The sequence below is a fragment of the Larimichthys crocea genome, unplaced genomic scaffold (assembly GCF_000972845.2).
Source record: "Larimichthys crocea isolate SSNF unplaced genomic scaffold, L_crocea_2.0 scaffold148, whole genome shotgun sequence".
Lineage (NCBI taxonomy): Eukaryota > Metazoa > Chordata > Actinopteri > Sciaenidae > Larimichthys > Larimichthys crocea.
Window position 1 is genome coordinate 1,135,488 of NW_020852030.1, and position 15,453 is coordinate 1,150,940.

At 45.4% G+C, this 15,453-nt stretch overlaps 2 protein-coding genes and 1 long non-coding RNA gene across 3 annotated transcripts in view; 2 read left to right on the forward strand and 1 right to left on the reverse strand.

The window, feature by feature from the left end:
- Window positions 1-15,453, forward strand: part of LOC113744744 (macrophage mannose receptor 1-like) — a 320,504-nt gene that overhangs the window by 234,224 nt on the left and 70,827 nt on the right. The gene's annotated exons all lie outside the window — the stretch shown is intronic.
- gpr37l1b (G protein-coupled receptor 37 like 1b) lies at window positions 3,966-11,921 on the forward strand. Its single transcript, XM_027275672.1, has 4 exons — window positions 3,966-5,258; window positions 8,450-8,758; window positions 8,863-9,234; window positions 10,076-11,921. Exons 1-4 carry the CDS (start codon window positions 4,548-4,550, stop codon window positions 10,247-10,249), a joined length of 1,566 nt encoding a protein of 521 aa, XP_027131473.1. The 5' UTR covers window positions 3,966-4,547; the 3' UTR covers window positions 10,250-11,921.
- On the reverse strand, window positions 11,955-13,116 carry LOC113744747 (uncharacterized). Its single transcript, XR_003461797.1, has 2 exons — window positions 13,051-13,116; window positions 11,955-12,951 (listed from the first exon to the last, which is right to left on the reverse strand). It is a non-coding gene; the product is annotated as an uncharacterized LOC113744747 (long non-coding RNA).

Consider the following 15,453-nt stretch of genomic DNA (forward strand, 5'->3'; position numbering starts at 1 on the left):
TACTATTATATGTTTGTGTCCTGCCGCCTGACAAACCTACAAACTCTGGATTGTATTATTTGTCTCACCTGAAGTGCTTTGTCAGCTTTTAATGGTCTGAATGTCTCTTAAATCCACTTTAAAGATGAACGAGTCACTTTGTGCTGAGAATGAGTTGTATAATAAATTAAATTTATTTCTACGTGAAGGACCTGTGAAAAAAGGACGGCAACACACGTTAACGTTAGCTTAGCAAAGGAGTCCGCTAACGTCGACAAACAACCGGCGTCCGCTACATCAGGAGTTCCCAAACACAACGGTACCGGTGATTGGCGAGCCCCGCCATCCCCAGATGTCACATGATTTGACCTTGTTGCACGTCTTATTGTTTAGCACGATGCTAACAGACCTTAGCTCATGTTGTCGTTGCTGCTAATGTCGTTAATCAAATAAAATCAAAAGGCTTTTATTTTTTTAAATGTACCTACTTTTTTATGTTTTGTTACACTTATGGCTAAAATATGATTTTTCTAAAAGTTTTTACATTTTATTTGATATCAAAATATGATTTTTCTAAAAGTTTTTACATTTTATTTGATATCTTGCGACCCCCCCGGGGGGGAACCATAGTGCACTACAACAAAGTCGAATGTTACTGCAAAGCACGTCACGTATATCATGATACTGTGGTTTTAGCTGTCTATCGTTAGCTTGCTGGCTAACGTTACCTCGCTGTCTAACGTTACCTTGCTGTCTAACGTTACCTTGCTGTCTAACGTTAGCTTGCTGGCTAACATTAGCTTGCTGGCTAACATTAGCTTGCTGGCTAACGTTACCTCGCTGTCTAACGTTACCTCGCTGTCTAACGTTAGCTTGCTGGCTAACGTTAGCTTGCTGGCTAATGTTAGCGTGCTGGCTAACGTTACCTCGCTTTCTAACGTTAGCTTGTTGGCTAACATTAGCTTGCTGGCTAACGTTACCTCGCTGTCTAACGTTAGCTTGCTGTCTAACGTTACCTCGCTGTCTAACGTTAGCTTGCTGGCTAACATTACCTCGCTGTCTATCGTTAGCTTGCTGGCTAACGTTACCTCGCTGTCTAACGTTAGCTTACTCGCTAATGCAGATAAATTGCTAGTCAGCTAACGTAGCAGAATGCAGACTTGAGCGGTAACGTTAGCTCATCCAGACAGTTTGTCGGCTGATTGAGTCGCAGGCTAACGTTAAACACCAACAAAACACAGTCAAGCCAAATTACCCCAGCAGCTAACGTGATCCACAATAACTAACCTCTGTATTAAGACAAACAGTGCTGATTAAATGACTAAATGAAGCCATGACAAAGAAGTTAAAGGGTTGTTTGTGATCTTTAGCTTGAGCAGAGGACGTTTGCCGTGTAAAGTCAGCAGCTTTAAAAAACAGTCCTTGTCTTTGTTCGTCTGTCTTCAGCCTCGCTCTGTTGGTTTGGTCAGCGCTGACAGGTCGACGTCAGGATGTTTGAGGCACGTCGCTGCACGTCCCTGCACGTCCCGACACACGAGGAGCGCTCGCCGAAGTAACTCATGTGCTGCCTTTAAAGACATTAATGATATTAACGCTAATCTTCTGGAAATCCGTTTTTCCCTTTGCAGGGCGTGGTGTCAGCAAACAGTAACACAGGTGCTCCTCTTTACATACAGGTACGTGTACTGGATCAGAACCCACCTGTAAGTAAATATACAGTGCAACTATATCAACGGCAAAACAGGGAACTTTGACTAAAATATGTAATAAAACAAACTTTAAACGACAGTAATCGACAGTATTTATATAAGGTAAATATTTAGTGCACAGTTTTTAGCCTGTGAATGTCACGTCATGTCTGTGACACCTGACTGACATGAACATGGCCCTGGTGCATCATGGGACAACACCTCATGAGTTCTTGTTGAGAACCGGTTCTGTGCGTTTCCATTCCATGGAATCGTTTGGCAGTTCATCTAACGATTCTTTTATCGGTTCCAGAAAGCACGAATCACGTCACGTAACTTCCTCAAGTTTCTCATGTGCAGTGCATCAGTATAAACAATGTCACCCACTCGGTTCAAACGCTCCAAAGTTTGGCTGCATTTCACCAAAACAGACTCAACAGGGCGACTTGCAATCATTGCAAAGTGGAGACGAACATGCAGAAACATTTGTGCACACAACATGTAATATTTTAAATGAATATCGTGTTTTTGACACGCTTCAGACTGGAGATGAATCTCAACCTAGCAGCAGCAGCAGCAGCCAGGCTGTGACCTCTGACCTCTGTGGTTACTACGAAAGGTAAATAACACACTGCCGACCATGTTAGCGCCATGTGCTTCTTTGTAAAACATGCTATAACAGTCACATTAAACGAATGCCTTCTGCATTACGTTTAGAAGACGACCATGACGAGAGAGAGAGTCTGGCTGGCTCTTTTGACCTCGCTGTTGGTTTTGTAACGTCGTGATACTTCTAACTAAACAAAGTTGATGCTGATCAAACTGTTCTCCTTTTCTTCCCAAATGAGAATCGATAAAGAATCGAATCGTTAAGCAGAATCGATAATGGAATCGGAATCGTAAAGATCGTATCGATTCCCATCCCTACTGACGATTGATAAAACAAACACACACACACACGTTTTTACTCGTCCTCAAACAAACCATCAGTGTGTGTCAGACGCCCAACAGCTCAAATCAAATAATAAATATCACGTTGAGTCTAAAACCTCGAACTCATTAATTCTACTGACTTCATTAACCCTAAAGAACATTCAAAGAACATTCAATGAACATGCTAATAATGTTTTTTTTAACTTGCTTTCATTTAAACTTTTCATTTCTTTCTCGTTCTGTTCATCACGCCGTGTGTTACTGCACACTCAGAAACTTTGTTCAAACGTTGGTGCGTCTCCGTGTTTCCAGAGTTCGAGATGGAGTTATGTCGACTTTCGTTTTTTGTTGCAGAACTTTCATGTGCACAAAAAGTAATGAAGTAAATGTAATAAAGTTCCATGATGTGAACTGTGCTCAGGCCTTCAGCTACACTAACACAAAGCAACATCGACCTCCAGTGGTTCAGAGTGGAACTGCAGCTCTGTGAGTGCAGCACAGAAATAAAGAAGATTAATATCAACATGAAATACTTCATCTAAATATAAAAACAGTAACATTCAGTCAGAAACTTTAAACGAGCCGCCAGGACGTTTGTGAAGTTGTGATGTCACACTGAAGCTCAGTCTAGAGAGAAAATGTCCGACTGTCGAGTTCAGCAAATAAACAGTTCATGGTTCTGGTTCTGGTTCTGGAGGCAGACCCTCTCTCCTCATAGAGCTTGCTCAGGTCTCGATGCACTCAGCACTTCTCTCCATCTGAACACACTCACGTCACATTAACACATCTTACTAACTCCGTCTGTCTGTGCAGACGTCCGTCCACCATGATCCGGGTTCTTCTCGAGGAACCGTCTCTGTACATGAGACTACATGCAGAGTGTGAGGAGAGGACTTCGGTTCTGGTTCTGAGCTGTGTGAACCAAACTGTAACAGTGTAACGGACACGTTAGTCACCACAGTATTAAAGACCACTGAGAGAGAGAGGAGAAGCCAAAGTCTGTCCTCACCCTGCAAAAATGTTCTCACTGTGAAGTTCAACTGGTTCTCACACACACACACACACACACACACACACACACACACACACACACAAAGTGTTTCATCAGTATTCGAGTCAGACGAGTTTCTTTCAGTGGCTGTTTCCCAGTAAAACCTAAAACAACCACCAGGGGGCAGCAGAGTGTCTTTAAATGTGTGTGTGTGTGTGTGTGTGTGTGTGTGTGTGTGTGTGTGTGTGTGTGTGTGAGGAAGTCCGAGCCAAAAAGAGCAAAAAGAAAGTATGCATGCATGATTGTGCAGACAAATGTGTGTATTTGTGTGTGTGCCAACCTTGTTTGTCGGCCTGTCAGAGTGTGTGTGTGTGTGTGTGTGTGTGTGTGTGTGTCCTGACAAAGGCTCCATCCAGCCATACTGCAGAGGGCTGCCTGTTCCCAGAGACCCTCACAGCTCCTCCAGGACACCCAGTCTCTCTGCCGCCCGCAGCCCAGACACAGCAGCCCCGACACGGACACTGCTGTGCCCCTCTAACCCCCCCGTCTCCTCCTGGAGCTCCGACACCTGTTTGGATTACTGATGGACGGGAGACACGGAGACGAGTTTAAAGTGGGAGACATAGTGGGAGTTTGAAGACAGAAGAGACGAGACGAGAAGAGAAGAGACGAGAAGGTGAAGTCAGAGAACTTCATCGTCTGGACTACAAACTCAAGCTGCTGATTTTGTCAAGACTGAATCACAGTTCTTTGTTGACTGACTGATTTTTTGTCTTTTTTAAGGATCTTTGGATCAGATCAGCGTCTAAAGGTTTGGGAAACGTCAGCAGATCATTTTATGACTGAATTTTGGGGCGTTTCGGAAACATTTGCACCAACTTCTGCACTTTTCACGTCCTTCGAAGCACCAAGACCGACCCTGAACCATCCTGGTTTGAATCTACCGTATCGTCATCATGGCTCCGTCTGTCGGTCTGTGGTTGTGTCTGTACCTGTCGCTGCTGTTTACGGACGCAAAGAGCGTCGAGCAACACGACAATCGGCGCAACGCTCTCGACAAACCGTCCTCCCGTATCAAGCTGGAGCCGCTTTGGATCACCAAACAGCTCAGGGCCGAGGACGACACCTCCAACCCTCAGAGTCTCTCGCTGTCCGAGCTGCTGGATCTAGATCTGGACCAGCACCGGCGCCTGGCTCGTGGCGCCGACGAGGAGGAGCAACAGTCAACCTTCAGCCAGTCCTTCGAGAATGACTCGGTGACGCCGCCGCAGGTCACCGCGTTCGACAACGGGACGAAAGTCGCAGCAGATGACGACAGTGACGATAGTGATGATACTAGTCACCATGGAAACACCTCCATCTCCGTCCGCGAGGACCCGAGACCCTTCAACCCTTTCTACCCGCTTGCGGAGAGCTCGTACGCGGCCTACGCGATCCTGTTCCTGGGCGGCCTGGTGCTGGTTTTGGGCGTGGTGGGAAACATGGCCGTCATGTGCGTCGTCTGGAACAACTATTACATGAGGTCCGCCTGGAACTACCTGCTGGCCAGCATGGCATTCTGGGACTTCCTGGTCCTGGTGCTCTGCCTTCCCGTGGTCGTCCTCAACCAGCTCTCTCATAGGAGGATCCTGGGTGACATCACCTGCCGCATGGTGCCTTATATGGAGGTGGGTGGGGCTTATGTGGAAGAGGTTGTATTTAACGTGCTGTCATGTTCTGGGTTAAAATGTGTCCTGAAGGGGGCGCTGCAGAGGAAACCTGTTGATCCTCTGAGGAGCATGAAGGTGTTCAGGGTCACCTTCATGAAACTGATCACTGTGTTCGCTGATGGTGGTGATGGAGGAAAGATCACTAGAAGGTGACTCGATTCACACCTGGCTCAGGTCTTCACACCTGGCTCAAGTCGTCACACCTGGCTCAGGTCTTCACACCTGGCGCAGGTCTTCACACCTGGCTCAGGTCTTCACACCTGGCGCAGGTCTTCACACCTGGCCCAGGTCTTCACAGGTCCAAGAAGGTGTAAATTATATTAAATCTGCCCGTGTGAAGCAAATTTGAGCTTCGTGTTACTGACTCGAGTTCACTCGTGGGATCATTTGTCTTTATTCATGCGACTCTCACGAGTTTAAGTCTTGATGTGTCGATGAACTCAAAATAAAGAATGCCGACAACTCGAATTCAGACAAACTTTTCTGTGAGTTTGGCTCAATCAGAGCTATATGTTAAATGCTAAGCTATATTCTAAATGCTAAGCTAAATGCTAAATGCTAAGCTATATGCTAAATGCTAAGCTAAATGCTAAGCTATATCCTAAGTGCTAAGCTATATGCTAAATGCTAAGCTATATGCTAAATGAGTTCATAGAAACGTAAAGCTGGAATCGAGTAACAGATGCGTACTTTCAGGACTTGACATTGATAGAGTGACACGCTGATGGTGGTGATGGAGGAAAGATCACTAGAAGGTGACTCGATTCACACCTGGCTCAGGTCTTCACACCTGGCTCAAGTCGTCACACCTGGCTCAGGTCTTCACACCTGGCGCAGGTCTTCACACCTGGCCCAGGTCTTCACAGGTCCAAGAAGGTGTAAATTATATTAAATCTGCCCGTGTGAAGCAAATTTGAGCTTCGTGTTACTGACTCGAGTTCACTCGTGGGATCATTTGTCTTTATTCATGCGACTCTCACGAGTTTAAGTCTTGATGTGTCGATGAACTCAAAATAAAGAATGCCGATAACTCGAATTCAGACAAACTTCTCTGTGAGTTTGGCTCAATCAGAGCTATATGCTAAATGCTAAGCTATATGCTAAATGAGTTCATAGAAACGTAAAGCTGGAATCGAGTAACAGATTCGTACTTTCAGGACTTGACATCGATAGAGTGACACCTGTGTGATGTCAGTACAAGGTGTGAATCTAATTGGTCGGATGAGATCTGGAGGTGGTCTACCTCATCAAGGAGTCCATATATAACAGGATATCTTCAGGAGACTCTGCACCACTACCAGACCTTCAGCTGTCTGACACCTGATCACAAAACTTAAGAAAACTTCATCGCGTTTGCTGGTGCGTTCAGTGAGCTGTCGATCAACCGGTGAAACAAGAACTGCAGGAAGTTTATAAAGTAATATTTCATCACTGAAGAGATTTTTAAAAATACTTCCAGGAACTTTTTTTAACAGTTCTCTGCCTGTATTATCATTTCTAACAATCAAACTTCATGTTCTCCTCTGGTTGAATCCTGAACAGTTTGACAGTCTAACACAGAATATATCTGCAATCTTAAAGAACAGACTCAGACCTGCTCATCAGATATTTGCTCCGTAGAGCTTCTAGAAAGTCCTCAGTGTAGCTCGGCCTGAGTTTTAAAAGCTGTGGTCGGGTCGAGAGTCACCATGGCGATGTGTCACCACGTCTGCTGGAACGCCGCGCTGTCGCCTTCACGGTTTGACAGGAAACAAATTTGGGGTGTTTGTATGATTTGTAACCCCGTCTGTGGTTCAGAGAACAGCTGATCGTGTTTGGATCCGTCCGAGCTCAACAGTCTGTTTGTCTGTTTGGATGTGAGCTAACAGTTTCCCCCTGCTTCCAGTCTTTGTGCTAAGCTAGGCTAAACATCTCCAAGACTTTGATGTACTGGAGATGAAACTGATCCATCTGAATGAAGGTTAAAGGACTGATTAACGTTGAGGACTCGATGGACCACATCGATGTGATACGTTTAAGATACTTCTACTTCAGTCAGACGTTGGTTGTTGGAGAAACTCTTAATATTTACCAACATTATTATAACCTCATTAAAATATTTTATACATAAGTAAGGACAGATGAAGACAACACATAAAACAAGAGTCGTCCTATAAAAAGTCATTTGAGGAGAGATAATGTTACCTGATGAACGATCTTTACATTGACGTGTCTGAGGCTTCTTGTCTGAACATGTCGAGTGCGGATGGAAAGATTAGAGTCTTGGTAATTTTTGAAATATTCAATTTTCCATAATCAAAGTTTCACCGGTCGTGTTTCCATCAACGTATTTGAAGAAAGTTTGATGGAAACATCAAAAACTTCGGAGCCTTTAACAGGAGATGAAAACACAACAAACGTTGAAGTCACATGACTGATGAGCTGTTTCCTCATGGCTCTCATGGCTCCTCACAGTAACACAAATGTCTGACTTACTTCCTGTTTCCTGTTTGTTTTCACACACCTTCAGCTTCTTTTAATGACGTCGTCTTCTGGTTTTCTGACTCAAGAACTGGCGCCACCTACTGATTATTCTGTGAAGGTCAAATTTGCGACGTTTGGATGGAAAACTCAGCAGTCCATCAAGATGGTGGTGGCAGTCTTTGGAGAACCTCTCCAGCTGAGGAGGGTGTTATACTCCCAATGATTTTAATCACAGATCCTGAATTATATGATGATGTGTTTACACGTGTATTAATATGAAGATGGTCTTGGGGGTTGTGTTTGAGGTAAACTTGATGTATAACTTGATCTTAGATTCTTTAAAACATACAGTGAGAGCAACATGCTAACCAACACGTGTCGTAGAAACGCTGAACTATTTCTTGTCATCTACTCGTTAGCTGAACCAGTCAATTAAGAGACTGTTGACGTTCTCGTCATGTTTAATTATCAGCAGGTAAACAGGAAGCAAGAAACCGGGAAGTTACTATAGTAACGGCTGAAAAAACTCCATCACACACACGACAGACGGTGAATTAACAATGTTTAGAGTCAGTGATGAATCGTTCAAATGGTGGGGAGCTTCAGTTTACTTCAAACTGATAATATAATGTAGACTTCTGATCAGCTTCTGATCATTTGTCGTTGCCTCCTCCTCGTCTCCGCAGGCCGTCTCTCTGGGCATCACCTCCTTCACTCTGTGCGCCCTCGGTATCGATCGTTTCCACGCCGCCACCTCCTCGTCCCAGCCGAAGGCGCGGCGGGTGGAGCGCTGCCGCTCGGTGCTGCTGAAGCTGCTGTTGGTGTGGCTCACCGCTTTGCTGCTGTCCAGCCCAGAAATCTTCCTCTGGCAGCTGAGCCAAAGCCTGTCGCCGTCCACCAGCCAGTTGGTGGACTCCTGCGTCATCACCCCGTCCTCCCCTCTGTCCCTCTACCTGCCCGACTCCCTCCACTCTCTGCTGCTCAGGTATCACCAGGTGAGGACAGAGCAGACACAGAACAAATGACCAACATCCGATCAGTCGTACCACATCCAGGTAACAGTATGGTAATCAGATTACTCATGTACTCTCTGTTTCAGGGCCGTATGTGGTGGTGTTTTGGCTGCTACTTCTGCCTCCCCATCCTCTTCACCATCCTCTGCCAAATGGCCACCCGCAACGTCAGCAGCGACTCCAACTCAACCCAAAAGCAGCGCAACCAAGACGACCGTTCCTCCAATCAGAAGCGTCAGCAGCACCAGGCGGTGGAGCGGCAGCTGAACTGCACGCTGTTAGCGTTAGCCGTGGTTTACGGAGTCTGTGCTCTGCCCGAACACGTCTGCAAGATCACGCTGGCCTACACGCACATCACCGTCTCCGAGAACACGGCCAACATGCTGACACTGTTGCATCACTTCCTGTTGTTCTTCAAGTCATCGGTGACGCCGGTGCTGCTGCTGTGTCTGTGTAAGGTAAGTCAGAGTACCGTTCACTGGATCAGTCTGCCTTCCACGACCTTACCTGGGACTGAACAGAACCAGTGTCCAGTCTAACAAATCAGATCAAACAAACAAGGAAAAACTTGCCCACAAAAACCTTTAACAGGGAAAAAAGGTGGAAGAAACCTCAGGAAGAGCCACAGAGGAGGGATCCCTCTCCCAGGACGGACAGACGTGCAATAGATGTCAGTGTACAGAACAAATCAACACAAACAAATTGTACAATTACAATGACTGATAAAATGACAATGAATTACAATGAATGATAAAATGACAATGAATTACAATGACTGATACAATGACAATGAATTACAATGAATGATAAAATGACAATGAATTACAATGACTGATGATGATTACAGTAGCAGTGGAACCTGTGATAGAGAGAGGGTTTTCAGTAAAGGGATATGTGACTGCATCTTCAACCAATACCGTGCCTGACTAGGCATAACCCTGAAAGAGAGAGACAGACAGAGAGGGGCAGTCTAATCCTATGGCAGCATAACTAAGGGATGACCTGAGCCAGCACTAACTACCTAACTACTAACAGTGAACACGGCGACAGAACCTCTGAACCAGCAGTGTCCAGTCTAACAGTGAACACAGCAGCAGAACCTCTGAACCAGCAGGGTCCAGTCTAACAGTGAACACAGCAAATCACCTCGGTGCTGTACCGTTAGAGGCAGTGTTCATCCCGGTCCGGTCTGCTAACGGCAGATTCAGTTAATTAGCAGTTAGTTACTTTAGCAAGTCGCTAGGCTGAGTCTGTCTGTCCCTGAGCAGCATCACTGACCGGCATGTTGTCGTGTTTCAGGCTCTCGGTCAGGCCTTCATGGACTGCTGCTGCTGCTGCTGCCAAGACTGTCAGCCAACCACGGCTCAAGGCTCGCCAAGCTCCGCCCAGGTCAAACTGAAGGCGGCCAATGAGACGTCCATCTTCTTCGACAAGGCTAAAGACACGTCAGCCATTTTGTCCATCTCCAGCTAGAGGTCCCTCTGTCACCATCGATCCATCGTTTCCTTCTTAAAGCTTCTTTCCCAACATTGTTAACTCCCGCTCTCTCCCTCCGGTGTTTGCTTTTCTTTCCATCCATTCTTCTTACCTTCTCCCAGAACACTTGTGGGTCACTGATCACCTTCCTTTCTGTCCTCTTCCATTTGTATGATATTCCTCTATGGACACTGTGTTAGCTTCCTGTCTGTGCAGGAAGTGATGTTTAATCTGTAGTGACATTAGAAAAGTTGCTGTACTTGCACAACCAGCTGTTTCAGGACTCTGTGAATGGACTCTTCCCCCCAACTTCCTGCTGTAATAATGTTTGATGATGTATCTCCATGATGTCTCCTTTGGTCTGAAGCTCAATGTGTTTAAATCAGGGCTTGATGGAGAACATGAAGAAGCTGCTTTAAGGCTCTTGATTGAACATCCAATTGAACAAGTTACGTAACCATTAAACTGGCAGAGGACAGTGTACAGTCGACGTGTTGTGTATTGAAATGGTTACGACTCGAAACACTCGCAGGTCAGTTGGTTCATCTGTGAAACGTTCAGCGTGCAGCGACCAGAACGGATCGACAATAATACACGGCTGTCGTATCTTTGAGGGAAGCCACGACCGGTCGCCACTGAGGCAGCACATTCACGTTTAAACTCATAAAATGCAAAAGGTTATTTTCAAAGACATTGCATATTTAGTGTCGCTAACTTGACCACAAACCTCTAACTAACCGACTGAGGGGTTCCTACAACGTCCTAGATGGAAGCACAGGCCACTGAGCTGCCGGTTTCTGAAGAGTTATGGGCAGATATCAACAATAACAATATGAGAACTATTTCAATGAGCTTCATGGTCGACACATTTAGGTCAGAACTTGCTGTAACTCTGACCTCTGATGGTCCTTTCAGACTCAGTGTGTTGTGCCATCGAGCCACAGATCGCGTTGTGTCTCAAAGGGCCATAAATCGCCACAGACTTCCAACAGTTCAATTCGTGTTCAATCAACCAATCAGAGCTGAGATGGGGATTTAAATATCGGCTCACGTTACCGTGAATGAGCCTGACACAGCTTCATTAATGATGCTAAAGGGAAGGAGGTGGTGAAGAGATCTGAAGAGGATTTGAACAGGACTCAGACCGTCTCTCTGTACAGGAAGTTAAACTGTGTAGGTTTTAAATGTATTAATTAAGACTGTCGCACTCAAACGACTAGAACAAACGAAGAAAACAAGATATGACTGTAGCTTTTAGTTCTAGATTACGACTAATGACGGGAAGTGAGAGCTTCATTTGTTATGTCACGACAACGTGTTTGTCTTCGTCATGTTACATCCACAGCCCACCGTGCCTTAGTGTCCGCAGGAACACCAGCCAGTCAACAGTCAGTCAACAGTCAGTCAACAGTCAGTCAGTCAGTAGAAATAAATCCGACTAACTTCGCACTGAGCAGCTTGTTCAAATGTTGGTACAAACTCGACTTTAATCTTTTTTTCTTTGCTGAAGCAAAATGGAAAAAAAACGGCAAACGTTAAAATTACAAAAAAGAATTAATCAACCCACATTTGAAAAAATGTGTAATTAGATTATAGTTACATTGTTTACGTTACATTGAGATTACAGTTTCCAAGATCTTTAAAATATGGCAATTTCAAAATGATGAAGCTTTTTTCTTCGTCACCAGTTTCTTTAAAAGACTCGTCACCTGTTTCTTTAAAAGACTCGTCACCAGTTTCTTTAAAAGACTCGTCACCTGTTTCTTTAAAAGACTCGTCACCGGTTTCTTTAGTGAACTGTTCAGGTTTAAACACATGATGGCTGGTGGCAGCACGTAGCCTGGATGCTAATGTGAGCAAAAATAAACTTTATCATCTCAACAGTCACATTAAAACGAATCCAAATATATTCACCGTCTGTATTTGGGATAATATTAATAATAATACACAAAACACAAACAGCACTTTGACAGTGATGACATGTTTTTATTCGTAACTCTTTATTATGTTTTCATCTTCACATTGATTGGACAAAAGAAACAAGCCCCCCCCATCCCATTGCTGTGTTTGAGTTCATTGTAAATGTGAACGTTCAGTGCCTGGCTACTCTCATAACTTTTTAATAAAGGGACAGTCCACACAAAACAAATGAGCTTCAGTGCCCGTCTTATATTTTTCTTTTTTGTCTCTTCAGGTTGATTTTTACTGACCAGTCGGATGTAGAGATTTTAGTAATTTATCAGTACATGAGGAATTTAAACCGCAGTTGTCTGAAAAACGTATTGATGCAATAAAGATGCTATGCTATGATACTGATGCACAGAGTGGTATTATGAGACAGCATAGTCAAAGCTGGCTGACATGAAAACAGTTATTTCTTCACATTCTGTTGATAATGTGAGTTTTAAACTCTTCTTACATATTTAAACATACATTGAAATTCTTGAAAATGCCTTCATGCCGTATCAGAGCAGGGCGAGTCAACGAGCCACAGGTGTCCTTAACGAGCCACAGGTGTCCTTAACGAGCCACAGGTGTCCTTAACGAGCCACAGGTGTCCCTAATGAGCCCCATCCACACATTCATTCAGGTGACCTTAATGGCCCACTGGATCGAGGGGTGTGTCCATGAGTCACATGCCTCACAAGGTGTCAACAACCTGACAGGTAAACACCTGGGACCGCCCACTAGTCTCGTGGCTGAGGACAGACAGCAGGTCCTATGATCACTTTAAGAATATTTGGTTTTCTGGGCTTGTGTAAAATAACAAACTCCAAAGCTAACTGCTAACTGCTCACCTGGACTTAACGATGATTTCTCTGCAGTGCAACAATCGACAGCGCTGACGGGTTCCTTCACCTCCTGTTGATCATTTGAATTCATTCTTACATGAAAAACAAGCAGCCACTTCACAACATACGTAAGCAGATGACACCTTTATTTACTTTGAACAAATGACCGTGAGCAGACTTTCCAAAATGTTTAAAGTGAAAACACAGATGTCATTGAGTTAGAGACAGAAGGTGAAGCGAGGAGAAAAGACTGATCAGCCACATGAAGCCAGAAACACGAAATGAACCTGAGATGAAACACGAAACACATGAACGAACGATGGTTTCACGCTCAGACTGAGACTCGTTAGCGCGCGTTTTTTTGTCTTTCACGTCGTTGAAAGCGGTGAAAAGGAATCCTTCCTGTTCAGACGAGCAGGAGGATTTTACCCTGAGCGGAGCTGCCGGTGCTGCATTCAATGACCTCACAATAACTAGTCCCCAGGGAGTCGCAGGGATACCATGTAAATACACAACAGGACGACCAAATGCAACACAAAGGACAAGAACCACACAGACAACACACAGGGGCACAGGAGGGGCAAACACAGCTCAGTGGTGGAGGAGGTAATAAGGGTAATAAGGTGAGGATTGAGAAAAGTGTAAGAAACAAACTCTTTATAACGGGAATGAATGCACAGTGCGAGAGTGCTCTATAGTGCCACAATCCGCAATAGCATCGTTTTACCCTAGATAGCAGAACGCGGGCGGACACAAAACACGAAGAAGATAGGAAATATTAACAAAAAAAATATTACAAAAAAACAAGAGATGTAAGTTTAACACAAGGTGGCGTCGGATGGTGACACAAAAGCAAGACATGACCGTACCGTGAGAAGGAGAGTGAAGGGAGAGATAGAAGTAGATAGCAGGAATAGTAAACACGAACGACGGGCGGGTGTAAGGGGAATACACAGATTATATCAACAGGTGACACCGGTGGTTGACGAGCAGTATGGCGCGCATGTAGCGCGAGGCATAAAGCGCAAAGAGCAGAAAAAGGAGGAAAGAGAGAGCTCGAACAAGAGAGCAAGTCGGGAATACAGAATGAAAGATGAAGATAACTTTCATCAATAGAACGGACAAACAGTCGGGACAATGTGGTAGAAAGGGTGTGAATGATAGCAGGGGATAGTGACGGGGGGCCCGGGTGAGTGGTGTATGCTGTAAGTAGTATGTGAGGGTGGGATAATTGGCGGGCTATATGATCATCGCAGAAAGCTAGGACATAAGAAGGGGCGTAAAGTCTAGACACACACGTAAGGGGGTGGAGGGGGCGATGTGGAGGATGTGGCGGTCAGCGGGGCGAGTGGCGGTTGCCGCTGCATGGGGGGAGGTAGTGGATGCGGCGGTCGAGGGCGCAATCGAATCGTGAAGACAAGAGAGGGATTCCTTAATCAGCCAAAGGAGTGCGTAGGTATGCACGGTACTAAATAGACAGCAGAGCAAGTGCGCGCGCGCTACAGATGCGGAACATCGCTCGCGCGATACGATGCGGCAGACGTACAAACAGCAGCAGCGTTACATTGCATGTACAAGTGTCATATCGTAGTATTATACACCCTAATCATCAGGTTCAGTTGCAAATGTGAGTCGGAGACAAGAATTCATGGGCTGATCATCAATTTTAGCCAGTCGTGACCAACGTCGGAGAGCAGGCTGAGAGGGAAACATCGTCTCATCGTATGCAGCTGGCGGTGCATGAGCTGCCATCTCTACTGTCATGTAGCTTCAGGTTCAAGCTTGTCATAGGACATCCTTTATGGGTCCGGAGAGGCGGCGCATTCGTGCTGATCACACGTGCAGTGGGTATCCAGAAAAGCTTGTAATAAACAGGTGTCAGCAGAAAAGGAGGGAAGGAGACAAATCAAGACATGCATAGCATATACGTTGGGCGACACATGTGTAAAACAGCGAACTGGGGTGAAATTCCTGTCTGTCACTGATAGAGATAACCATGATAAGTTCAATGGATGCAATAACAGTTAAATACAGGAGTTGGGCAGTACATGCCCCGTACGATCGCGGCGGCTGCAGTCAGGTTGACCCTTGTGAGGCAAAATGTGACTCATGGACCACCCCTCCATCGTGGGCGGCAGAGGTATAAGGGTCGGGGGGGAAAAGGGGAAAAGGAGAGGGAAAAAGGAAAAAGGGAAGAAAAGGTGAAGAAAAACCGTCAAGCGATGTCGGTTGACAACCTTGGTGAGGCAAATGTGACTCATGACAAACACCCATCCATCATTTTTCCAGTTAATTCACGCTGAATGAATTGTTGGATGGGGCTCATAAAGGACACCTGTGGCTGCGTTTAGGACACCTGTGGGCTCGTTAAGACACACACCTGTGGCTCGTTAAGGGACACCTGGGCTC